The sequence below is a fragment of the Microcaecilia unicolor genome, chromosome 3, assembly GCF_901765095.1.
Source record: "Microcaecilia unicolor chromosome 3, aMicUni1.1, whole genome shotgun sequence".
NCBI lineage: Eukaryota > Metazoa > Chordata > Amphibia > Gymnophiona > Siphonopidae > Microcaecilia > Microcaecilia unicolor.
In genome coordinates, this window is record NC_044033.1 from 535,126,292 (window position 1) to 535,154,131 (window position 27,840).

At 46.0% G+C, this 27,840-nt stretch overlaps 1 protein-coding gene across 4 annotated transcripts in view; it reads left to right on the top strand.

The window, feature by feature from the left end:
- The window catches only part of GTF3C2 (general transcription factor IIIC subunit 2), a 317,364-nt gene that overhangs the window by 188,964 nt on the left and 100,560 nt on the right, over positions 1–27,840 (top strand). For all 4 annotated transcript variants that reach the window (XM_030199231.1, XM_030199230.1, XM_030199228.1 and 1 more), the window contains 2 exons: positions 1,257–1,374; positions 7,376–7,407. In XM_030199231.1, the coding sequence (XP_030055091.1) occupies positions 1,257–1,374; positions 7,376–7,407 (150 nt within the window). The remainder of the gene's footprint in view (positions 1–1,256; positions 1,375–7,375; positions 7,408–27,840) is intronic.

Below are 27,840 nucleotides of genomic sequence, written 5' to 3' on the forward strand. Positions count from 1 at the left end.
CTGCTTCAGCCTTTCCACTTAGGGAAGTCGTCCCATCTCCTTTATCATTTTCGTTGCCCTTCTCTGTACCTTTACTAATTCCATTATATCTTTTTTGAGATTCGGTGACCAGAATTGAACACAATATTCGAGGTGTAGTCGCACCATGGAGCGATACAAAGGCCTTATAATGTCCTCATTTTTGTTTTCCATTCCTTTCCTAATAAATACATAACATTCTATTTGCTTTCTTAGCCGTCGCTGCACACTGAGCAGAGGGTTTCAACATATCATCGATGACACATAGATCCCTTTCTTGGTCAGTGACTCCCAACGTGGAACCTTGCATTACATTGCTATAATTTGGTTTCCTGTTTCCCACATGCATCACTTTGCACTTGCTCACATTAAACGTCATCTGCCATTTAGATGCTCAGTCTCCCAGTCTTGTAATTTTTCACAATCCTCTTGCGATTTAACAACTTTTAATAACTTTGTGTTGTCAGCAAATTTAATTACCTTACTAGTTACTCCCATCTCTACATCATTTATAAATATGTTAATACGCAGCGGTCCCAGCACAGATCCCTGGGGAACCCCACTAACTACCCTTCTCCATTGAGAATACTGACCATTTAACCCTACTCTCTGTTTTCTATCTTTTAACCAGTTTTTAATCTACACTAGAACACTACCTTTTATCCGATTGCTACTGGTACAATACAGGGCTAAATTTAAACACTATATCTGATCTTCAAGGCCCTTAAAGGAAATGGTCCACGATTTCCTGAAGAATAGGATGTTTCTCTACACACCTGCAAGGACACTAGGGTACTCTCAAGGAGTATCACTATAATCACACCCTCTCCAAAAGACATGAGTACTACCCTCAAGCGAACCTTCTCAGGGCTAACCCCCACACTCTGGAATGCACTCCCTGAAAGGCTCCGCTTAACACAAGACTATCTGTACTTCAGGAAGCAGGCTAAATCTTGGCTCTTCAACCAGGCCTTTAATGGAAGAAGTAACTGACTTGTTAGTCTCACTCACATACACACACAAGGAGTGGCATGAGCTGCACATAATGCAGCAGGACATGTTTATCTACTCCTAACCTAGCTGAGATAATATTTAACCATCTCTCTGACCTCATGTATTATTTAAATAATTTTACTGCTGTAATTGTCTTATGCCTGTCAAGCTTATTCTTGCTGTACACTGCTTGGGTGAATTTCTTCCAAAAGGCAGCAAATTAAATTATTGAATTTCCTGTACAGAATCCCCAAATGCCAAGACTGGGCCTTCTGGCAGCTGCGTTCTCAGGTGGGAATGTCGAAATCTACAGTCTACCACACCCAGATTCTCTGTACGCACACAAGAAAATGCAGGTAAAAGGTAGGAAAAGACAGACATTTCCCAGACTGCCCTATGCCTTATTTATTTATTTATTTATTTATTTGTTTGTTTGTTTTTAGAGATACTGCAGTAAGAAAGCCTCACCAAACAGGCTATATTCTGTTTTCATCTCCTACAAATAGCCTAAATTTGAATATTTATAGGTAAATGCCAAACTTTTGGGGGCTGCTTTTAACTCTTCCCTATTCACTTGATCAGTATACATGCTTGTTTTAATCATTCCTACAATAAATAACACCCTAATCCCTTATTTTTTCTGTTTGTCTGTCTTGAATAGATTGTAAGCTCTGTCAAGCAGGGACTGTCTCTTACATGTTTTATGTATAGTGTGGTATGTGTTTAATAGCACTATAGAAAATAGTTGCAACTTTAAATATGTCACTGAGGGACCACGTGATGCTATGAGCTGAGCAAGACGTGAATTGCCTCGGCTCCAGGACCCTCACCCCAAGAGCACCTATCTTCGCTGCAGATGAACGCTTTTAATACCGCTAGCACAGTTGGTAACTTGCATATGGACAAGTATATCAACAAATCGCCAGTGGAAATGGTGCATCGGTCAGCAAAAAAGGAAAAAACTAAAGCGGGGAACCCAGATGGGAAAATGGCGGAGGCCTCATTGACCGCGGTGATGCAGACAAGTTTTACGGAGCAGCAATTGATACATTTAACCTCTGCAATCGAAAAAGCATGGGATCCGAAATGGTCTGTGTTGCATGACAAATTGGACAGTTTTCAGACGGTGCTAGATGGCTTGGGGATCAGAACGGGCTACCTGGAAACCATAATGTCGGCGATCGAAGATGACTCACGTGGATATGGCCCCGACATCCAAATCTTACAACAACAGCTGAAAGAGCAAGGTGAAAAGCTTGAAGATTTGGAAAGCCGCTCAAGAAGGAACAATGTGCGCATAGTAGGGCTCCCAGAGCAACTTCCAGAAAATAATCTAGAATCCTGGCTGGAGAATTGGTTGGCAAAGGAGTTGGCCCTCACAGATTCCTCTGGCTCTCTGGTAATAGAACGTGCGCATCAAGTGGGGCGTAGAACTGAGGCAAACAACAGACCGAGCGTAGTAGTGGCGAAAATCCTCAACTACAAGCACAAAATAGAGATCCTGCAAGGATTTAAGCTCCGGAGAGACTCACTAAAATATGGTGGCCATAACATATTGATCTTCCAGGATTACACGATGGCAGTCCAAGAACAGCGTAAGAAGTTTCACCCTCTATGTACCAAATTGATTGAGAAAAAGATAAAGTTTGCGCTGCAATATCCTGCAAAAATGCGATTATTTCTTCAGGACAGATGGCAAACCTTTAATTCAGTGGAAGAGGCGCGTAAAGTATTAATAGACAATCAACTACTTGAAAGAACATGAGTAAGAAACTTGATGGTAATTGTATACGACTGGGTTGTTGTTCAAGTGTAATTTTAGTAAAGTAATGTATGTTTTGCAAAGTATATGGGGGTGGGGGTTTCACAACGAGAGATCGTGGTTTTCACATTTTCGTGGGCATAGCAGCCTGGGAAAATGATGTGGGGTAATATAGAGGTAAGGGGAAGGGAGGGGCAGACGGTGAGAGAGTGGGAGGGGGAAAGAGTTAGTGGTAAGACACATGTATTCCTAGCATTGCGTGGTCAATTGGCAGATTCGAAAGGCACTCAGTTATACCGAACTTGGAGTTATATTACCAGAGAGACACAGCAGTTGAGAATAATGCACTTGATAGCCCATACACTTCAAACTGAACTAGGTGTATCACGGAATCTCCCAAGGCCTAGGTTATGCCTGCAAGTATAATCACATGGAATGTGGGTGGGATAACATCACCGATCAAGCATGCAAAAATACTAACAGCCCTACACAGGCATGGCGCGGACATTGCATGCTTGCAAGAAACTCGCCTATCTGAGGTAGAACATGGAAAATTAAAAAGAGCTTGGGTAGGAGAGGTCTTTGCAAGTCCCTCTCAAGGCAGGAAAGGAGGAGTGGTGATCCTATTTAAAAAGGGCCTGTCATACAGAGCCTTGCTGATAGCTAGAGACCAGAGAGGGCATTATTTGATGCTAAAGATATGGCTACAAGTGTTAGAGATGAATTTGTTGGTGGTATATGGTCAAAATAAACAGGACCCAGAGTTTTATCAGACAATACTTAAATTATGTCACCAAAATGGAGATATTCCATTAATGATGGTGGGAGATTTAAATCTGATTATGGACCAAGAATTAGACTGTACAAGTCCCACTTCCCAGCATTATCAAGGCTACAGAGGGGAAACCTTACCATCAGTAGTGCAGGCCCTAGACTTAGTGGATGCTTGGAGGGCTCTCCACCTGTCAGAGAGAGATTTCACACATAGATCCCGGGCCCATTGGACACAGGCCAGATTGGACTATATGTTAATAGCACGAGATTTGTTTTACAGAGTACATGGGGTGACAATAGGGCCGGAAGAGATCTCGGACCACACTTCAGTGTGGTTAGATATAGAAATAAATAATGGTGGAAAGGGAGGGAAGAGCTGGAGATTCCCAGCCTATTTATATGCAGACTCCCATTTCCAAAAATACATCTGTGAGAAGTGGGACGAGTATGCAACAAATAATGCACAACATGAAGAACAAGCGTCCCTATACTGGTCGGCCTCCAAAGCAGTATTGCGAGGAGATGTCATCGCGTATATTACTCTTAAGAAAAAACGTGCAACCGCCAGTGTGTTATTGCTAGAAACACAATTGCAAAAGGCAAGGCGGGCACACGCTCAAAACCCATCCACAATGACATTAGAGAATTTAAAGGCAATTCAGGTGTCTCTCAACACCTTGTTACATGAAAAGGAAACGCACTCCCAATTACATGGGAAATATAAATTGGAAAGATATGGTAATAGGCCGGGTCGGATATTAGCTCAGGTAATAAAGGTTTGGGGTGGCCCTAGAACGATAGACACTTTAAAAGACCAACAGGGGATGATGATAAATAACTCTACTAAAATTGCACAAATATTAGCCACACATTTCGCCACTTTGTACAACCGAGAGCAGTTAGGAAACCCACAAAAAATAAAGCAATACTTGGTACAGGCCGAACTCCCTAAACTGACTGAAATGGAGCAGCAGGCTCTGAATGACCCATTGACTATGAAGGAACTACAGGCAGCAGTGAAAAAATTAAAACTACACTCAGCACCAGGGCCGGATGGATTCTCCAGAGAATACTACAAATTGTTGCCACCGAAGGCCAGAGGCGCTCTGTTAGACTATTTTGAAGAGGTCATAGAGAGAGGTGCCTTTCCCCTATATGCTAACACGTCTACGATAACACTCATTCCAAAACCAAACAAACCAAAAGAGCTAGCTGAGTCCTATAGACCCATCTCCTTATTAAACGTTGACATGAAATTGATAGCAAAGATTTTGGCAGAGCGCTTGGCCCCAGTCCTCCCTCGATTGATCGGGCCAGATCAGGTAGGCTTTGTCAGAAATAGGACCTCGGCCTTGAACGTCAGGAAGGCACTGGTGGCCATGGCCAGGTGTCAAGAAGAAGGAAGTCCCACTATGTTGTTAAGTTTGGATGCTGAAAAAGCTTTTGATAAAGTTAATTGGGACTTCCTCTTTCAAACCTTAGAACACATGGGATTTGGTGAATGGTATCAAAAAGCAGTGAAAACTTTATATAATCAACCAAAAGCAGCAATTTTGGCTAATGGGATAATAAGAAGTAGAAGAATCTAAAACATCATAAAGAGCAAGCAAGGATATGCAAAAAATATATGAGAGAGAAAATCAGCTATACTCAATATCCACTGATAATCGATGTATGTAATTATAATTAGAGGAAAAGCCTCAAAATCTAGAGGAGAACTCTATCGATAATATCAACATAAGGAGGTCCTCTAAATCATCATAGGCAAAAACCTCTTCTAAATATGGCTAATATGCTCAAAATACTTTTCCAAAAATATACCGTGTGAAAATTCACTAATCGGTTACTTATCTTTTTGTATAACAGTCAACAGACACCATCCACGGCCCAACCCCGGCCAAAGTTTCGAAATACTGCCTCAGGGTCCGTGGTGTTTGACTGAAAAAGATCTGAAAAAAGAAAGAGAAAAGAAAAACATACATCAGTGCAGTCCTCCCGAACTTACAGAGCTCAAAAGCACTTCATCTGCTCTTACAAGGCACAGTCTCTATCTGAACTCATTTGCCAAATGATCACAAGATGGCTGCGGTTTTTTATAAGCTGACGTCAGACGCTCTCGCTGAAAACTCCACCCCTAAAAAAACATTCAGATGTAGAATCTTCTTTATAGAATATAGGTAAAGATGATTAATCAAATGGTTATATGCATTTCAATTGCTGCCTATGTTTCTTAAAAATAAAGAAGAACGCAGGCTGAACAAAATATTAAGACGATTTCTCTGGAAAGGGAAAAGTGCACGCCTATCACTACAGACAATGTATACCCCAACGGAATATGGTGGAATGGGTTTAATAAGTATAAAAAAACATAACTGTGGCTAGTGGAATGCGACACATTAGTGACTGGTTTCGCTCGACATCCTACTATTCAAATACTGAACTGGAAATGCGCCTTCTCCCACAGACACATTTTAGTAACTGTCTGCACACTGGAGGAGGGGAAATACCAAGAATTCTGAAAGTCACAGGAATAATGAGTTCAAAAGCGACATGGAAATGGATATGTCAGTTGCACCAATTCTCTCCCAAAGTGACTCCATTCCTATCTATAGTCAACAACCCAAAATTCCAACCAGGATGCATATACCCAACCTTTTCTAGCTGGAAGCAGAAAGGGATTATGTACCTTCTACAAGTGCTGACTTTGGAGGGTAAACTCAAAACATTTCAAGAACTGAAAACAGAGTATTTAATTCCCTCGAAGGACATTTTCCATTATGCACAAATTGCAGCATTACATCCAAACATTGTCGTGGACGGATTTAACAGAAGATGTGCAAGAAGAACTGTCATCAGCTTACTCACTAGAAGTTCAAGTGAAAGTACCGCTGGCACACCATCACCGCCACATAAAGGACACGACCCCTGAAGTAGAATATAAGCGACTAGCAGAATGTTGGCAACAATGGAGATTGCGCATAATCAATTTGATACGTATGGAAAGGATGGTATCTTTTGTATAAGACTTTTGGAGGATTTATTTATCACCTTTTTTAATTACTTTACTCAATTTAAGCCAGCATTTGTATATTTATGGCCAGTCTTTAAAGTTCACACGGGAACCTTCAATTAAGGAGGCTTAATTAGTTTGTATTCATTTCAGAGCATTTACTGGAGCTGTTCCAGAATTATGAAATAAATTCCCTCTGGCTCAAAGGAGCTCAGGTCCTTATCTTTCAAATGTGTTTAAAATCTTGTCTTTGTATGCAAGTGTTTTCATAATGGGTGAAAAGCTGAGGATGCTTTTTCCAACTTTGTCTTTTAAGTTTACATCTTTGCCTGCAGAATGCTATTTTAGTTTTTACTATGCCATTGAATTGGGTAACTATTGGGATCCACATTAGGATCTGGAAATACTTTTGAGTACTTTAATTAAACGTATTATTTATTAGATATTCTTTGTATTATATATTACATATTTGTGTTGTATGTTAACTTTTATTTGTGATTCATGGAAAGAAACTTTATACCGCACTTTTCACATTTTTTTTAATAAGATATGAAAAATGCAATAAATAAAATGAAAGAAGCAATAATGTTGGATTGGGAGGAGAGAAGTGTGCAGAGCTAGTTTGGGACAAAAGGAGAGAGCAGAAAATGCTGGTGGGGAGAGAATTCAATATTAGTGTCGGGGATAAGATAATTCAAGGCTGTCCTTGCCTCTGGATCTAGGGTTGAAAACTAAACTAACATCTAAAAATGTGTTAGTTTGAGCTTTTTTATTTCTTCATCTGGAACTTCCTTTGTTTTTTTTCCCCCCCTTTCTAGATTCTCATTTGGCTAAGTACACCATCTGCAAGGTGAGTGTGATCTGTTTATATATTTCTTTGCTGTTTACTCACTTGTTGCCTTCATGCTTAATTTTAATGTATATTCATAATATAGAAAATGTCAGCACATAAGAACAGCCATACTGGGTCAGACAAATGGGCCATCTAGCCCAGTTTCTCCGAGGACAAGCAGGCTGAATACTATCACTGATGGGTTGTCGTCCGCGGTGGCCCAGGGAGACTGGAGATTAAAAAGCTTAAAAGTTCTAGAAGAAGCATGCGCGAGTGACTTCCTGCCCGCGCGCTTCCCTCAGTTTTGTTTTTTCTGCGATCGAGAGAGTTGGATTTTTCCTGTGCTCTTCATTCGCCCAGGAGACTGTGAGTCGCGTTTACACATTTTTTTCTTTTTTCCTTTTTTGTTCTTTCAATTTCTAATTAAAAAAAAAAAAGTACTAGTGTCTTTAGTTTTTTTCTTATTTTTTTTCCCTTTTCAAGTCTCCTTTCTTTTTCGCTTGCGGCTGTCCTTAGGCCGCTGGGCCGCATTTCCTTTTCCCTTTTTGTGCCTTTTTTCACTAGGCACCATCGAGTCCTTTGATTTCGCGGACGCTATTTTTCCGTCCATGTCCTCGAGGCCTCCCAGCGGCTTCATGCGCTGTTCTCGCTGTAACTGGGCCATCTCATGTACTGACCCTCGCATGTGGTGTATCCATTGCCTCGGGCCCGATCACCTTCCAACTGCTTGCAAGTTGTGTAAGTTGATGAAGAAAAGGACCCAGGTGGCTCGAGAGTCTCAGCACGAGAAGCTTTTCTCAGATCGGCTAGGTCCTTTGGCATCGGTACCGAGGGCGTCGACGTCGAGGGAGACAGCATCGCGAGATAAGGTAATGGCTGCCGAAAGACCTTTTACAGCTGGGAGCAGTAAGGCATCGAGCGAGTCTCCGCCCGTCTCAAGACCTCCTGCTATGCAGGCCCCCTGGACCGTCGGACCCGGCCCCGAGGAGGCATGAGGATTCCACGTCCTCATCGGTACCGAGGAGTGTCGATGACGGGCGTCGAGCAAAGGCGAAGAAGCATCTCCATCGATCTCCTTCAAGACACGGTACCGAGAGCTCCGGGGAGCCGAGGGAGTGGGCGCCCTAGAAGCATCGGCGCCGGGAGGACTGCTCACCCTCCATTCAGGAGGTGCCGATGCGTAGGTCGTCAGGCAGCCCAGTACCAGCTCTCGAGCCCCAACGGATTCTGGCACCGACTCCTGTACCGGCTCCACAGCTTTTCCCAATGGAAGCTATCGTCTCCGGGCCGTTCTTCCAGATCTTCTGGCTGCATGGCTCCGTCGTTCTGCTTCGGTGCCTGAGGTGCTTGCGCCTCCCGCACCTACTGCTGAGACGTTGCCTGGCCCATCCCCTGTGAGGAGGTCTCCGCCCTCGCTACCGCTTGCGGTACCAGAGCAGGCTACCAACCGGGTTGACGTTGGTGGAGGAAGCTTCGCTGGAGTCCAGGCAGGGGTCGACTCCTCGACACCCCCCACGAAGATGTTGATCCTCCAAGTCGAGACAGGATCGGATTCAGGCTGCTCTTTGTGAGTTTCTGTCCGACACCGAGGAGGAACATTCATGGGAAGAGGAGGAAGACCCCCAGGTATATTTTGGAGGAAGATACCCAGGGGCTTCCTTCTGATCCTACTCCGCCTATTGAAGTCAGACAATCTCCACCTCAGACAATCTCCACCTGAGAGGCTTACTTTTTCATCTTTTGTGCGGGAAATGTCTAAGGACATTCCATTTCCCATGGAGGCTGTGGATGAGGCCAGGGCTGAGATGTTCGAGGTCCTGGACTATCCTTCTCCACCTACAGAGGTTACAATGGCCCCTCTGCACAATACACTCAGGGAAGTGCTGATGCGGAATTGGTCTGGTCCTCTCTCTAATTCAGTTGTCAACAAGAAGTCCGAGTCCCAGTACAGAGTCCATGGTGAGCCTGTGATGGTGAAGGCCCAGCTTCCTCATGATTCTATGGTGGTGGACTCTGCTCTCAGACGATCCACTAGGCACTATGCTTCGGCACCCCCTGGCAGAGAGTCTAGGACCTTGGATTCTTTTGAGAGGCATACGTATCAGGCTGCAATGCTCGCCGCCAAAATTCAGAAATACCAGCTCTACACGTGCATTCACTTACGGAACTCGGTGAAGCAACTGTCCAGTTTAGTTGACGCTGTTCCTCCTGAGCTTGCTGAACCTTTTCACCAGGTGGTCAGGCAGCAGAAGGCGTGTCGCAAGTTCCTGGCCAGGGGAGCTTACGACACTCTTGATGCCGCATCCCGAATAGCTGCTCAGGGTATCGTGATGCGCAGGCTCTCATGGCTGCGTGTCTCGGACCTGAATCAGAAGACCCAGCAGCGAATGGCGGATGTTCCGTGCCAGGGAGATAACCTTTTTGGAAAGAAGGTTGAGGATATGATTGATACCCTCAAGAAGCATCATGATGGTATGGATTCTCTCTCACGCCGGACAGCTTCTGCTCCTACCTCCTCCTCTAGGAGGTATTTTGGAGGGAGGAGGAGTGCTCCCTATTCCTATAACAGGCATAGGTACACTCCTGCCTCTCGACAGCCTGTTCAGGCTCGTTCCCAGCAGGTCCACTCCCATCAGCGGCATGCACCGATGGCCCCCTCCGGCTCCCCAGCAAAAACCGGGGACGAGTTTTTGACTGGCTCCAGAGCAGCATAGCCGAGGTAGAAGTACCCATGCCGGACGATCTGCCTGTTGGGGAGAGGTTAATATTTTTTCACCAAAGGTGGCCTCTCATAACCTCCGACAGGTGGGTTCTTCAAATAGTCCGGTTCGGGTACACTCTCAATCTGGAATCAGAACCTCCAAATAGCCCACTGGGAGCTCAGTCCTACATCTTCCAGCATAGGCAGGTACTTGCAGAGAAACTCTCCGCCCTTCTCAGCGCCAATGCGGTTGAGCCCGTACCACCCGGGCAAGAAGGGCTGGGATTCTATTCTAGGTACTTCCTTGTGGAAAAGAAAACAGGGGGGGATGTGTCCCATCCTAGACCTCAGGACCCTGAACAAATATCTGGTTCGAGAAAAGTTCAGGATGCTTTCCCTAGGCACCCTTCTTCCAATGATTCAGGAAAACGATTGGCTATGCTCTCTGGACTTAAAGGACGCCTATACTCACATCTCAGTGCTTCCAGCTCACAGGAAGTACCTTCGATTCCGTCTGGGGACCCAGCACTTTCAGTACTGCGTACTGCCCTTTGGTCTAGCATCTGCACCCAAGGTCTTTACAAAGTGCTTGGCAGTTGTCGCAGCATCGCTACGCAGACTGGGAGTGCATGTGTTTCCTTATCTCAACGATTGGCTGGTGAAGAACACCTCAGAGGCAAGTGCTCTACGGTCCATGCGCATGACTATTCACCTGCTCGAGCTACTGGGGTTTGTAATAAATTATCTCAAGTCCCATCTTGTCCCAGTGCAGAAACTAGAATTCATAGGAGCTCTGTTGGACACACGGATGGCTCGAGCTTACCTTCCCCAGGCAAGGGCAGACAATCCTCTGTCACTAGTCTCTTCAGCTCGAACATCTCAACAGATCACAGCTCGGCAGATGTTGAGACTTCTCGGTCACATGGCCTCCACAGTTCATGTGATTCCCATGACACGCCTACACATGAGATCAGCTCAATGGGACCCTAGCTTCCCAGTGGTGTCAGGCTACGGGAGATCTAGAGGATGTCATTCATCTTTCCACCGATTTTTGCAATTCCCTACAATGGTGGACCATTCGCACCAATCTGACCTTGGGACGTCCATTCCAAATTCTTCAGCCATAAAAAGTGCTGACGACGGATGCATCCCTCCTGGGGTGGGGAGCTCATGTAGATGGGCTGCACACTCAAGGAGCTTTGTCCATCTGGGAATCAGGTCTTCAGATCAACCTTCTGGAGTTACAAGCAATCTGGAATGCGCTAAAGACTTTCAGAGATCGGCTGTCCAATCAGATTATCCAAATTCAAACAGACAATCAGGTTGCAATGTATTACACCAGCAAGCAGGGGGGCACAGGATCTCGCCATCTGTGTCAGAAAGCCGTCAGGATGTGGCTTTGGGTTTAGCAGCGTGGCATGTTTTTCCAAGCCACGTATCTGGCAGGCGTAAACAACAGTCTGGCAGACAGGTTGAGCAGGATCATGCAACCTCACGAGTGGTCTCTGAACATGGATGTTGTCCACAAGATCTTCCGAGTGTGGGGCACCCCCTCGGTGGATCTTTTTGCCACTCAGACCAATCACAAAGTCCCTTAATTCTGCTCCAGATTTCAGGCCCACGACAGACTAGCATCTGATGCTTTTCTCCTGCATTGGGGGACAGGTCTTCTGTATGTGTATCCTCCCATACCCTTAGTAGGAAAGACTGTGCTGAAACCCAAGCAAGACGGCGGAACCATGATTCTGATAGCGCCTTTCTGGTCCCGTCAGATCTGGTTCCCTCTTCTTCTGGACTTGTCCTCCGAAGAACCGTGGAGATTGGAGTGTTTTCCGACCCTCATCACTCAGAAAGAGGGGTCACTTCTACATCCCAACCTCCCGTCTCTGGCTCTCTCGGCCTGGATGTTGAGAACTTAGAAGTTGCCTCTTTAGGCTTTTCAGAGGGTGTCTCCTGAGTTTTGCTTGCTTCCAGGAAAGATTCCACGAAAAGGAGTTACTCTTTTAAATGGAGGAGGTTTGCCGTCTGGTGTGACAGCAAGGCCCTAGATCCTTTTTCTTGTCCTACACGGACCCTGCTTGAATACCTTCTGCACTTATCAGAGTCTGGTCTTAAGACTAACTCAGTAAGAATCCATCGTAGTGCAATCAGTGCTTATCATCAACGTGTAGAGGGTCAGCCTATCTCTGGACAGCCTTTAGTTGTTCGCTTCATGAGAGGTTTGCTTTTGTCAAAGTCCCCTGTCAAACCTCCACCGGTGTCATGGGATCTCAACGTCGTTCTCACCCAGCTGATGAAACCTCCTTTTGAGCCACTGAATTCCTGTCATCTGAAGTACTTGACTTGGAAGGTCATTTTCTTGGTGGCTGTTACTTCAGCTCGTAGGGTCAGTGAGCTCCAAGCCCTGGTAGTGCATGCTCCTTATTTAAAATTTCATCATAACAGAGTAGTCCTACGCACTCACCCTAAGTTCCTGCCAAAGGTGGTGTCGGAGTTCCATCTGAACCAGTCAGTTGTCTTGCCAACATTTTTGCCCCGTCCACATATGGGGTGAGGGGACAAGTTGCACACTTTGGACTGTAAGAGAGCATTGGCCTTTTACGTGGAGCGGACGAAGCCCTATCGACAGTCCACCCAGTTGTTTGTTTCTTTTGATCCCAACAGGATGGGAGTTGCCATCGGGAAACGCACCATATCCAATTTTCTAGCAGATTGCATTTCCTTCACTTATGCCCAAGCTGGGTTGACTTTAAGGTCCATGTCACAGCTCACAATGTTAGAGCTATGGCTGCGTCAGTGGCTCACTTAAAGTCAACCTCCATTGAAGAAATTTGCAAGGCTGCAACGTGGTCATCTGTCCACACATTCACATCTCACTACTGCCTTCAACAGGATACAGAATCTGTTTGGGGTCTAGAATCCAACTCCACCCTCCTAGGCCCATTTCTATTCTGTTCCAGGCTGCACTCTCACTTAGTTGTGTTTGTTTTCAGGTCAATCTCATTTATGTCCTCGCCGTTGCAAGGCCCAATTGACCAATGTTCATTGTTTTATTTATTTATTTATTTATTTTACATTTGTACCCCGCGCTTTCCCACTCATGGCAGGCTCAATGCGGCTTACATGGGGCAATGGAGGGTTAAGTGACTTGCCCAGAGTCACAAGGAGCTGCCTGTGCCTGAAGTGGGAATTGAACTCAGTTCCTCAATTCCCCAGGACCAAAGTCCACCACCCTAACCACTAGGCCACTCCTAGTGGCTAGGGATACCCCATCAGTGATACTATTCAGCCTGCTTGTCCTCGGAGAAAATGAAGATACATACCTGTAGCAGGTATTCTCCGAGAACAGCAGGCTGAATAGTATGACAACCCACCCTCCTCCCCGTAGGAGTTAATATTTTCTTGTTTGCTTTTTATATAACTGAGGGAAGCAGGCGTGGCGGGCGGGAAGTCATTCACGCATGCGTGGTGCGTTATCCCCGTGCGCGTCGCGCTTCTTCTAGAACTTTTAAGCTGTTTAATCTCCGGTCTCCTGGGCCGTCGCGGACGACGACCCATCAGTGATACTATTCAGCTTGCTTTCCTCGGAGAATACCTGCTACAGGTATGTATCTTCATTATCCTGCTTCCAGCAGTGGCCAATCCAGGTCACAAGTACCTGGCAGAAACCCAATTAGTAGCACCATTCCATGCTACCAATCCTGGGGCAAGAGTGGCTTCCCCCATGTCCATCTCAGTAACAAATTATGGGCTTTTCCTCCCGTGGTGTGGAGCGGATGGAGGTGAATCAATTTCACTCATTCAAAAAGTGCTAAGACCAGGAGACACTCGATGAAATTGCATGGAAATACTTTTAAAACAAATAGGAGTATCCTTGTTCCCAGAGGATGTGGTAACGGCAGTTAGTGTATCTGGTTTTAAAAAAGGTTTGGACAAGTTCCTGGAGGAAAAGTCCATAGTCTTTATTTATTTATTTATTTATTGCATTTGTACCCCACATTATCCCACCTTTTTGCAGGCTCAATGTGGCTTACAGAGTGTTGTAATGATATAGTCATTACATGATTTTAGATACAGTCGATAATAAGCTGAAGGTAAAGAGGATTTAGATGGAAGGTGTTGGGTAAGGTCGTGTGAGAGGTGTTTTTTTGATGTACTTGGGTGGTTTAAAGGAATGATTTGTTTCATTAAGGATGTTTTTTGTAGGCTTTGTTGAAGAGATGTGTCTTCAAAGCTTTGCGAAAGCTGCTTAGATTATTCATGGTTTTCAGGGCCATGGGTAATGCGTTCCAGAACTGTGTGCTTTTGTACGCAAAGGTAGTAGCATAGGCCTGCTTGTATTTCATTCCTTTACAGCTGGGGAAGTTCAGATTGAGGAATTTGCGGACCGATCTTTTGGCGTTTCTGGGCGGTAAGTCCACTAGGTTTAACATATAAAGTGGGGCATCTGCGTGAATGATTTTGTGCATGGTCATGCAGATCTTGAACTGAATTCGTTCCTTGAGCGGAAGCCAGTGCAGTTTCTCTCTTAGGGGCTTCACACTTTCATATTTAGGTTTTCCAAAAATGAGTCTAGCTGCGGTGTTCTGGGCTGTTTGGAGTTTTTTAATGGTCTGTTCTTTGCAGCCTGCGTACAGAGCGTTACAGTAGTCCAAGTAGCTTATCACTAATGACTGTACTAGGGTGCGGAAGAATAGAGATAAACATGGGGGAAGCCCTCATGCCCTGAGTTTGATAGCATGCAGTGTTGTTGCTAGGTACTTGTTACTTGAATTGGCCACTGCTGGAAGTAGGATACTGGGCTAGATGGACCATTGGCCTGACCCAGTATGACTATTCTTAAGTTCTTAACCAGCAATTAGAGATTTAGAAAACAGAATTGTGTACTGCCCTGTAAGGATACTGTGCAGCTCCAGTACTTGAGTATTACTCTTATTGTTGCAGGAATTGATGCATGAATTACCCCTATTGTTAGCAGAACTTGTGGTACTTCAGGAGTCAAACAGCACACACCAGAATGAGAGAGAAATCTTCTTTATTTGCCAGCAAACAAATAGGACATCAGTTCTAGCTCTCTTCTCGCTCTCTCAGCTCTCTGGATCTTGTGGCTTCTGTCTGTCCTCTTCAGCTCTCTCCTTCTTCTCTTCTGAGCTCCTTCTGACGTAAGCTGCTTCTGCTCTCACTTATATACCGCTCTATCCCCCTCTTAGCCCCCCTTACTCTCCAGATGGTAAAGAATAGATTGATCACCCTACCTTGAACTAATTATTACCATACATATATTTCCAAAATATCAGTTACATAGGTTCCAGACATTCTAAACTGACCTATGACCTGAGGCCTCTTAGACCAGACATTTTGGCTCCCATCTCTTACATGTTCTTATTATGATTGATTTCTCAGCTATAGCTTAAACTGGGTTCATTTAGAAACTAAGGGACCAATCTGATCTCATATTCCTAGTACTAACTGCTAACTGAACTCCGGCATTCATTAAGAGGTCAAGGGCCAATCTTACTTAATAGCATACAGCTATAGTTTGTTATTTCTTTCAGGACCATTCCTATATTTACCTATAATTAATCAAGGAGAAGAGAGCTGACTTCTCTTTCACCTAGCCAGGACTGCAGCTAACTCAAACCATATGCTGACATTTTCACTGCAGTCTTTGCTTGAAACGTCAGACAAAGAGTAATACAGAATTTAACAGACCTTCTACACAGAAACAAAACTTATTAATTACACAGAAAAACATATTCTAAAATAAGCAGAATCAATATTCCTTATAAGACATATCTAAACATCAGGAATATCTAGAATTATTTAGAATTATTCACTTCTAACTAGCATTAAACTAATCCTCTTAATCTGCCTACTTTTAAACTACAGTATGTCTGGCTCATGCTTTGTTCATTCATAATAGTATACAGATGTGCCAGCATTTAGCAATCCATCACTCACAAGGGTCTTTCTGACCTTTCTGCCCTGTATCCCGGCAAAGCTAGATTTCTAAGTAATTTAAACCATCTGGCATTCCTTCACTTTACTTGCAAGGACTTAAAAGTTAGAATTAACAAATATGATTTTTCTCTGCCCATGGCTGCCTCATTCCCCCCTTTGAGACTAAAATCAGCTTATGCAGAGATAAGTCTCACAACTCAAACTCTGGAGATTATAGTGGTCCTAATTAGGAATAGACTTATGAACCACCATTACCCTACTTGTTAAAGTCCGACGGTGTACTGCCGAAGCACATGAGGCCAGGAAACAAAACAACAACCCTGCTAAAACTAAAACTATTAGGGAAATGAACAAGGGACGTATCCAGGAAGTCAGTGACCACCACCAGGAGGTAAGGTCTAATCCTCCTCGGTAATCCTCCACATTAAGGCTAGCCAACTGTAGGACTTTATCCATAGCATGCCTAACTACATGTGTCCTATTTATGACAATAGTACAGCACTCTGAAGAATTTAGCACTGTGCAGAGGCCACCCTGGGCTGCAAAGAGGTAGTCAAGACCCATACGGTTATACCGAGAAACTATACTTAATTCATTAATTTGATCCTGCAATGCATTGACTACCACGTTCAGCTCATGAACTAAAACATGGAGTAGGGATTGAAGTCTCCGGGTAGCCATGCCTAGTTCAGTAATACCCGCTACCGGACCCCCAATTGGAATCCAGGCCGTGGCAGAAAGGGCTACAAGTCTCTTTTTAGTCAAAGGATAAGTAGAGTTGATATACTGGAGGGCTAATTCAATCGCCTCATCCTCTGTAGCAACGGAGGAAGGTAAGGACAAGGCCTCTCGCTTAGAGCGGTGCGGGGATGGTGGCTTGAGAAGAGGAATAACTTTAGGAAAATAATTCAAGGTTACCAATACACAAAACTCATATGTGGGAGGAAGAATCATGTGGAGGACATTATCACAGAGCCAGTAATGACCAAGGAGAGGGCGAGGAAAGTTCCCAATAAATGTTGGCACAGGATGGACACTAGGATGCCCATAATGCGAGCCCCTATCCCAGGGGGAACTAAGAAGAAATGGAGACTTTGTACACCATAGGTGCCAATCCCCAATTGTGACAGGCTGCTCATATGGTGCAAACCCTTCATACCCCGGGGACTTATGAAAGTAGAAAATAGGCCGGGACACTATAGTCTTCTCAGTAGTAAGGTTAGGAGCCAGATAATCACCTTGGTCATAATCTGCAGGTACAGTAGTAGGGCACATAGGAGTACCTGGAGAAACTACCCACACAGATTCCCCTTTTTCTGGGAGAACATTAGTATAGTTACAGGGAATGGGAAGAACAGTTGAGATGTTTCTTGTTAAACAAAACACTCCAGAAGCTGGATAGGGAGATGTAAAGACTGGCCTTAGAGAAGATTCAGAGGGGGAAGTAGCATTATAAAAGGACCACCAAGTATAATCCTGGCTCCAAGGGCCTGAACTCGAAAAGTAGGGAGGTATAAGAGCTGGGAGCTGCACAGGGACAGGAACAGCGGGGACATCTGTAGTATAAGGAGAAAATCGGGAACACACAATACAAGGGGAAGTAATCTTTGCCTGGCTAATTAGTTCCTGGACAGAGTGTAACCAAAGGTTGGAGCGAGTTGGGGTACTAGGAAAAAGGAAGCAAGGAGTAGAAAACAACAAAAGCATCCAAACTACTAACATTTTCTTTCTTCCTAATCTAAAACAAATACAGTAACTAATTAAGCAATAATATTCCAACAGTCTGTGCTAGTCACAGATTACTCTCATATAATGTTCTCAGTCTTTGAGTTCTTATACCAGTTGGGATAGACCCTCAACTGACAAGGATCAAGCTCTCAAATTCCAAGAAAGCCAGAATCTGGGCAAGAAAGAGTCTCAGTGTGAAGCCGAAGTTCAGCCGCTCCTGCAGTATGCAGTTGACCCTTCTTTTCAGCTAGTAGATTCTTTGGTTCGGGTCAAGCGCAACTTCAATGGCTCCGCTGGATCACTTTCTGCTCTCCACTGTCTAGGCTCCGTCTGATCCGTGCTGGGCTCAGTCTGGTCAGCAGACTTAATTCGAGACCAATGGACCCATGGAGTTATCCCTGCGACCTTCACAGCTGTAGGGGTAGAAAGCAAAACAGTAAAAGGTCCTTTCCATCGGGGCCCCAAAGGCTGGAGCCTCCAGTCTTTCACCCAAACTCTATCCCCTGGCAGGAAGGAATGTACCTGAGCCTGGAAGGGGACAGGGTTTATTTCTCTCACATAAGACTGAAGCTCAGAAATTATCTTGCCCAAGAGGGCTACCTGCTCCTGCACCTGGGCAGACCCTAAAGTCCCTATGTCTCCCTTAATTCCCTGTAAAATGGCTGGGGGCTTCCCATACACAATTTCAAAGGGAGAGAGGGCTGTTCCTTTAGTTGGGGTGCATCGGAGGCGGAAGAGGGCTAGTGGCAGTGCCTGTGGCCATTTCAGTTGGGTTTCCTGACAAATCTTTGCTAGGCTATTTTTCAAGGTTCTGTTTGCTCGCTCAACCTGCCCTGAACTCTGGGGACGGTAGGCACAATGCAATTTCCAGGTAATGCGCAATGCGCGGGACAGGGCCTGAAGTGTGGCTTCAACAAAGGCGGGACCATTATCTGAACCTATGGCAAGGGGCAGTCCATACCTGGGGATGACATCCCTAAGGAGGGCTCGAGCTACTTCTGTGGCTTTCTCAGTGACTGTAGGATATGCTTCCACCCACCCAGAAAAGGTACAGACCATGACCAAGAGGTATCGGAGCCTACCGCTCCTGGGCATTTCTGTGAAGTCTATAACTAGGGACTCAAAGGGTGTTAGTCCTCTAGACTGAACTCCTGGTGGAATACGGGGTCCCTGACGAGCATTATTCTGGGCACAGAGAGTACATCGGGCAGAGGCAGTGGCAACCAGACTATCCAATCCTTCCAAGACCACTACTCGACTGAGTAGGCGGGCTAGTGCTGTTTTCCCTAAGTGTGATAGGTCATGAGCTTGAGACACTACAGGCCAAGCTAGGTGGCGTGGCACCAGAACTCTGGTATCAGGGAGATGTAACCAGCCATCAGGTCTCCTTACTGCACCTTCCTCTTGAGCCCATTTCTCTTCCGTTTGGGTATACATAGGCGTCCATTCTTGCAATCGAATTTGGAACAGGGGGGTCACAGTACTTGCTGGGGGTCCTCGAGCAGCTTCCTTGGCCACCCGATCAGCATGGCGATTCCCTCGGGCCACTGGAGTATCTATCCTTTGATGTCCCCTGCAGTGAATGACAGCTACCTTCTTAGGGGCCCAAACAGCCTCTAGCAGCTGCAGTATTTCAGGTCCATACTTAACAGATTGGCCTGCAGCATTTATGAGTCCCTTTTCCTTATACAGAGCTCCATGAGCATGTAGAGTTGTGAAGGCATACTTGGAATCAGTATAGATGTTGGTCACCAGTCCTGCTGCTAGCTCCAGAGCTCGTATGAGGGCCACAAGTTCTGCTTTCTGGGCTGAAGTTCCTTGGGGCAGGGCTCTTGCTTCTATCACCTTGTCCTCTGTCACCACAGCATAGCCTGCCAATCGCTTGGAGTTCTCCACGTAACTGCTTCCATCCGTAAAATAAATTACATCTGGGTCCCTCCACGGAACATCTTTGAGATCTGGTCGACTGGAGTACACTTCATCCATGGTTTGGATACAGTCATGATCCGGTGGTCCCTCAGATGCTGGCAAAAGAGTGGCGGGATTGAATGTAGCCACTGTTTCCAGGTGTATCCGTGGATTCTCACACAAGCTAGCTTGGTACTTAACCATACGGCTATTTGTAAACCAGTGGTTGCCCTTATACTCCATGAGGGTAAGTGTCGCGCCTCCCACGCTTGACGCGCTCTCGAGGACCTTGGCATACCTTCAGGCTTCTTCCCCGGGAGCGCGGGGTTTGTGAGTCCTTAAGGCAAAATCACCTTCCAGGTAGAAAAGAGAAAAGACTGAACCGGAACTCCGGACTGGAGTTGTACACCGGAACACTCGGAACTGGAACGCACCGGACGGGTGCGCACTGGAGTGGGGCCTACTGGACTGGACACGCTGGAGTGGCCCCACTGGACTGGAACATACAAGAGTGAAACCCGCTGGGCTGGAACACACTGGAGCGGGACCCGCAGAACTGGAACCCCCTGGACCTCGGCTTCACCTACACTTGACTGCCTACCCCCTCGGGTTGAGCCTTCAGGTTCTGGCAGCCGGTAGGACTTACAGGAGCAGCAGGAATGAAGATCCAGGGGTGCCCCCTGGCACCTAGGCGAAGGCAAGGCAGACAAGCAGGAACTATCCGGGTTCTGGCAGTCAGCAGGAATCAACACAATGACTAGTAAGCTGGACCCAGGCTCATAGGGACGCTGTACCCGGGCAACCCAGTCATACACAGGAACATACACAGAGCAAACTCAGGAGACTTGGAAGGCTATACACCAGCTAACAACTAAGCTGGGCCCAAGCTAACAAGTCATGCCCTGGACCCAAACACAGAAGACTAGCAAGGCTTAACACAGGCTACAAGCCAGAGGGGCCTAAGCTGGCTAGTCTACACTAAGAACAAACACAGTCTTGGGATAGCGACTAGCAAGGGCGGCTAGTCTAACACTAGGAACAAACACAATCTTGGAATAGTGGCCAGCAAGGGCGGCTAGTCTAACACTAGGAACAAACACAGTCTTGGAATAGTATCTAGCAAGGGCGGCTAGCTGGCATGAGGAACAAACACAGTCTTGGAAATAGCTAGCAGGACGGCTAGCTGACACGAGGAACAAACACAGTCTTAGAAATAGCTAGCAGGACGGCTAGCTGGCATGAGGAACAATCACAGCGAACTAGCAGAGCTATGCACAGGCCACAAGCCAGACAGTGCCTAAGCTAACTAGTCATACCTTGGAAACAAACACAGAGAACTAGTGGAGCTATGCACAGGCAACAAGTCAGACAGTGCCTAAGCTAACTAGTCATACCTTGGAAACAAACACAGAGAACTAGTAGAGCTATGCACAGGCAACAAGCCAGACGGTGCCTAAGCTAACTAGTCATACATTGGAAACAAACACAGAGAACTAGTAGAGCTAAGCACAGGCCACAAGCCAGACGGTGCCTAAGCTAACTAGTCATACCTTGGAAACAAACACAGAGAACTAGTAGGGCTATGCACAGGCAACAAGCCAGACGGTGCCTAAGCTAACTAGTCATACCTTGGAAACAAACACAGAGAACTAGTAGAGCTATGCACAGGCAACAAGCCAGACGGTGCCTAAGCTAACTAGTCATACCTTGGAAACAAACACAGAGAACTAGTAGAGCTATGCACAGGCAACAAGCCAGACGGTGCCTAAGCTAACTAGTCATACATTGGAAACAAACATAGAAACTCATACAGAGCAAACACTGACACCGGGTACAGAGCACTCTATACACCAGGACCTTTAGATGAGATGTGATTAGATACAAAGGCCAGGACTGTAGTCTTCAGGTGACTAATAAAGCCCATCAACACCAGAGCCACAGGTGCAGCAATCACCTTGCAACCAAACAGAGGCTTGACACACAGAGCAGTCATCCCATAGGAAGGAACCGCGGGAGCCATCTTGGAAACTGGCAAGGAGGAAGAGGCGGCAGCCATCTTGGAAGAGGCAAAGCCCACACAGGTGAGGTTCAGTAGGGCAATCAGCACACAGAGCCAGAGAGAACCTAAGACAGACACAGAGACAAGCAGAAGCCAGCACAGACACTGACTCCCAGAAACAGGGTAAGTCTGAAGGGTGGCACGGCCACAGACGGGACAGTAAGAACTGCGTGGGGGACTTTAACAACCAGTTCTTGCCCCAAGGTCAACTTGTCAGCTTCCTGGACCAGTAAGGCTGTTGCTGCAATGGCCCTCATGCAGGCTGGCCATCCTTTAGCCACTCCATCCAGCTGTTTAGACAGGTATGCAACAGGCCTCTGCCAGGATCCCATCATCTGGGTCAGCACCCCCAGAGCAACCCCCTGTCGCTCGTGGACATACAGTGAGAAAGGTTTCTCCACATCAGGAAGGCCTAACGCAGGGGCTTGGAGTAGGGCTTTCTTTATAGCAATGAAGGATTGTTGAGCAGTTGGTCCCCATTCAAATGGTTCCTTTTCACCCCCCTTTGTGGCCTGGTAAAGGGGTTTCGCCATTAATGCAAAATTTGGAATCCAAATTCTGCAGAATCCAGCTGCTCCCAGAAATTCCCTAACTTCTCTTCTGGACTTGGGTTGGGGAATTGCAGCAACTGCTTGCTTCTTACTAACATCCAGTCTCCGACTTCCCTGGGAAATACAGAAGCCCAGATACTTCACTTCTGACTGACAGAGTTGGGCCTTTGAGCGTGAGACCTTATAGCCTGCATCCAAGAGTAGCTCCAGCAATTCTCTGGTAGCCTCAAAACACTCTTCCTGGGTCACTGCTGCAATCAGGAGGTCATCTACATACTGGAGTAAAACTCGCTTGGAAGGCTCAGATTTAAAAGTCTTAAGGTCTTGCCCTAGGGCTGTCCCAAAAATGGTGGGGGAGTTCTTGAACCCCTGTGACAGGCGGGTCCATGTATACTGAAGCTTCCTTCCTGTTACTGGGTTTTCCCATTGAAAGGCAAAAAGCAGTTGACTAGCGGGGGCCACCCGAATACAAAAGAAGGCATCTTTTAGATCTAGTGTCGTGAAATGGGTAGCTCCAGAAGGTATCAATCCTAACAGGACATATGGATTAGGCACTACAGGGTGTAATGAGATAGTGGATTTGTTGACCACTCGTAAGTCTTGGACTGGCCGGTAGTCCTCAGTCCCTGGCTTCTGAACTGGCAACAGTGGCATATTCCATGGAGACTGGCAAGGACGAATAATTCCATGGGATAACAAACGATTCAGATGTGCTTGAATCACTTCCAGAGCCTTTCGGGGAATTGGGTATTGGCGAAGATGGATTGGCCGGGCACTTGGAAGTAAATCTACATGAACAGGAGGAATATTTCGGGCCAACCCTGGGGGATTATCTTCTGCCCATACCCCACTGACCTGAAAGCTGTCTGCCAGGGGGTAGGTCAACTTGGCCCTGCGACTGATGCAGCCGCCATTCTTCTTCAAGAGGGCAGCAGAAACTCAATATACCCTTAGGGCTGGATGTCGGGGGCCGAAAGGAGACTGAAGTCTGGCCATCAGAGTCAAAGGAAATTTGGGCCCTAAGCTTGGACAGCAGGTCTCGACCTAACAAAGGGATTGGACAGTCTGGCATATACAGGAATTCATGAGTAACTATGTGTGAGCCTAATTGGCATCTACGGGTCGTCAGAAAGGGCCTCCGGTTCTGCACCCCCGTGGCTCCCACCACTCGGACAGTTTTTCCAGACACAGGCGCTAATCGCTCCGTCACAACAGAATGTTCAGCTCCTGTATCAATCATGAATGGAATTGAGCGGCTCCCTATAGTTAACTTGACCATAGGTTCCTGGGAGCCCAGTTTGTAGGAACCCGGTCTGTCCTATTCGTCCCATTCTGCCATCTCGGCTATCCCAATGATGTCAGATTCTGCAGGCTCATATCTTCCCTCTCGAACTCGGCCTCGGCTTCCTCGATCTCCTGGTCCCCTTCTCAGTCCCTGGCGCCTCTGGGGGCATTCATCTTTCCAGTGCCCTCTTTCCTTACAGTAAGCACACTGATCCCTCTCCAATCTTGGTCTGGGATTCTCCCCCCTTGGCCGGGATTGATTGAAGGAATCTCGGGGCCTGGCTGGTGGTCCAGGGTCCCATTTTGGCTTCCCATTAGCTAGAGGTCGACCTCGGTTAAGGGTGGAATTAGTAATGGCTGCCGCTAAAAGGTCGGCCTTCTGCATCTTCCGGTCAGCCTCTCGGCGCACCTCCTGATCTCTATTAATGAAAACCTTGGTTGCGATCTCAATTAGCTGGGTGGTATTCATCCCTGCGAATCCCTCCTGACGCTGCAACTTCTTCCGGATATCTGGCATACTCTGGGCCACCAGTGCGCTATTCACCATTCTCTGGTTTTCTAGTGCTTCAGGGTCAAATGGGGTGTATGTTCTGTAGGCTTCAATTAGTCGCTCTAAAAAGGCCCCAGGGGATTCAGTTGCCCCTTGGAGAATTTCTGAGACCTTTGCCAGATTAATGGGCCTCTTTATGCCTTTCCTCATACCTTCCAGCAAGTCCCGGCAATAGCCAGACAACAGTTCATAGTGCTGCCCATCATTTGGATCCCAAGCTGGAGCTGCGCGAGGGAACCGAGCTCTAACCCATTCCTCTAGGTTCTGTGTCCCCTCGGGGGCACGCGCTCGCGTGATGGCCTCAGCATTTTGTAAAATCTTCCGCCTCTCCTCAGTTGTGAAGAGGGTCAGGAGAAGTTGTTGACAATCAGTCCAGGTTGGGTTATGGGTGGCCATAATGCTAGCCACTAGGTCCACCACTGCCTGAGGCTTTTCAGTATAAGAGGGGTAATGCGTCTTCCAATTCAGGAGATCAGTGGTTGTGAAAGGTACATACTGGTAGGCCTGTGCCTGCATAACCTGACCCTCATTATCAGGATCCGGTCGAGTGGTGGTTACCTGACGCAGGGGCAGAACTCTCGAGGAGGTGGGAATGGAACCTGAGGTAGAGCTAGGAGCTACCCTCCTATCATGCTCAAAGGTGATTGCTGCAGGTCTAACCCATTCAGTGGAGGCGTGTTGAACCCCTGAGGGATGAGGAGGGGTACTCATAGACTGAGAGGTGGTCACAGGTGATTCAGTCCATTGAAAGGGATGCCGGGCCCCTAATGAGTGGGGAGGGGTATTAGAGGGAAAGGCTGGGCTGTCGGGAGTTGAGGAGTCAGGGGGTGCAGCCCAAAGCGGGTCTTGGGAGGTTAACAGGGGAGGATGTGACAGAGGAGGGTAGAGGCTGGCTGAAAGGTCCATCCTAGGATGTGGCACAGTAGGGGAGGAACTATCCGGAGAAGCCTGTGCTGGAGAAGCTTGGGCTGGGCGGCGTGGATCTCTGGGGGTAGCACGGAACCCCAACAATGGGCCATAAGGTGGTGGCTCAAGATCTGAGGGGTCATCAGAGAGTATGGGTTTCTCAGACAGGGTAGGGGCGGAAGCCACCGATTGGGTGGTAGGCTTCCTAGGGCTCTTTCCCTCTTCTAGTTTAGATTTTCTAATCTGTCTCTGAGCACGGCCTAACATGAATTTTACTGGGGATCCCATATAAATTTTCAACCAAGAGGGAGGGTCAGTCACAAGGCTGTCCCAGGAATCTATATAAGGGAGTTGTTCAGAATATTCTGGTTCTCCTACAATTATGCTGTAGACCTTCCGGATTACTTCAATATCTAAGCTGCCACTAGGGGGCCACCTCACTCCCATAGATGGCCACTCAACTTCACACAAGGTTCTTAAAGTAGTTGAGCTTAAAGTCTGTCCATAATCATTAATTAAAAATCCTTTTTTGAAGTTCTTAAGCATACAGTCTAGGGGAGTATCAATTTTTCTAGATGATGTCCCTCCCATAATGCTTACAGTTACAACACACAAAGAGGGGGGGAATTTTTGAAAGTGCAGTAAGGGGTCCACACTCTCGAGACACTAGGTAGACAGACAACAATCGCTTCCTTCTGTCACTGGCCAATTGAACTCGCGTTAATTGGAAACGCAGCTATAAGAAGTCCGCACTCATTTAATCATTCAGGCATCACACATTCAATACAGCAAATCCCACCCAACAATTTCAGATTTCTCAAATACAGATAAGCTTAAGCGGTTTCACTGCTAGTCCCCATGACTAGAAGCTACTAGGGCCTTCGCTGAGAGTTGATCAGACTCCCCTTCCCTCAATTTGTGAGGGGCTGGTTTACAGTTTCCTAGCTAGGATTACAATACAGAATACAGAATACATACCCGGCGAATGTTCTTCAGTCAGTTGGGTGCTGGGATTAATGCAGGATTCAGGATCCCACTTCTGACACCAAGAATTGTTGCAGGAATTGATGCATGAATTACCCCTATTGTTAGCAGAACTTGTGGTACTTCAGGAGTCAAACAGCACACACCAGAATGAGAGAGAAATCTTCTTTATTTGCCAGCAAACAAATAGGACATCAGTTCTAGCTCTCTTCTCGCTCTCTCAGCTCTCTGGATCTTGTGGCTTCTGTCTGTCCTCTTCAGCTCTCTCCTTCTTCTCTTCTGAGCTCCTTCTGACGTAAGCTGCTTCTGCTCTCACTTATATACCGCTCTATCCCCCTCTTAGCCCCCCTTACTCTCCAGATGGTAAAGAATAGATTGATCACCCTACCTTGAACTAATTATTACCATACATATATTTCCAAAATATCAGTTACATAGGTTCCAGACATTCTAAACTGACCTATGACCTGAGGCCTCTCAGACCAGACATTTTGGCTCCCATCTCTTACATGTTCTTATTATGATTGATTTCTCAGCTATAGCTTAAACTGGGTTCATTTAGAAACTAAGGGACCAATCTGATCTCATATTCCTAGTACTAACTGCTAACTGAACTCCGGCATTCATTAAGAGGTCAAGGGCCAATCTTACTTAATAGCATACAGCTATAGTTTGTTATTTCTTTCAGGACCATTCCTATATTTACCTATAATTAATCAAGGAGAAGAGAGCTGACTTCTCTTTCACCTAGCCAGGACTGCAGCTAACTCAAACCATATGCTGACATTTTCACTGCAGTCTTTGCTTGAAACGTCAGACAAAGAGTAATACAGAATTTAACAGACCTTCTACACAGAAACAAAACTTATTAATTACACAGAAAAACATATTCTAAAATAAGCAGAATCAATATTCCTTATAAGACATATCTAAACATCAGGAATATCTAGAATTATTTAGAATTATTCACTTCTAACTAGCATTAAACTAATCCTCTTAATCTGCCTACTTTTAAACTACAGTATGTCTGGCTCATGCTTTGTTCATTCATAATAGTATACAGATGTGCCAGCATTTAGCAATCCATCACTCACAAGGGTCTTTCTGACCTTTCTGCCCTGTATCCCAGCAAAGCTAGATTTCTAAGTAATCTAAACCATCTGGCATTCCTTCACTTTACTTGCAAGGACTTAAAAGTTAGAATTAACAAATATGATTTTCTCTGCCCATGGCTGCCTCATTATCACCAGCAGTTAGAAGGTGGTTTTTTGTACAGCTCCTGTTCTGGTTTGTTGAGGTCCACTCCTTGTCTAGTTAACTATCTGATTTCCAGAAGATCTGCAGGAATTAATTTCCATCTATTTTTGGTCTTGGGACATAACCAGAGGAGTCTAGGTTCCTCCCTCCCCCCTTCTTAGTCAGCCAACAGAAATTAAAAGTAAATAAACAGATAAAGACGACAAGAAGAGGTTGTCAAATTCTAGCAGAGAAGAAATCTGGAGCAAGAGTAATATTGCTGTCTGCCTCCATTCTACTTTGCATTCAGTGGGAGCCCACTGGCGGGGTCAGTATTCAAAAGGGTTTAACTACATCAATCAAGTAACTATGGCACCGATGTTACTTATAAACTATATCTGTATTATAATATTCATATCTTACACTATTTTAGAACAAATCACATTGCATCAGACAATTGCAGTTACAACTTATGCCATTTCCCCATACGAATCCTTCTTGAGCTTACTAATAACTTATTGGTGTCTACCCCCAATAGAGATATTTATTTTGATACATTTGTATCCCACATTTCCCACCTATT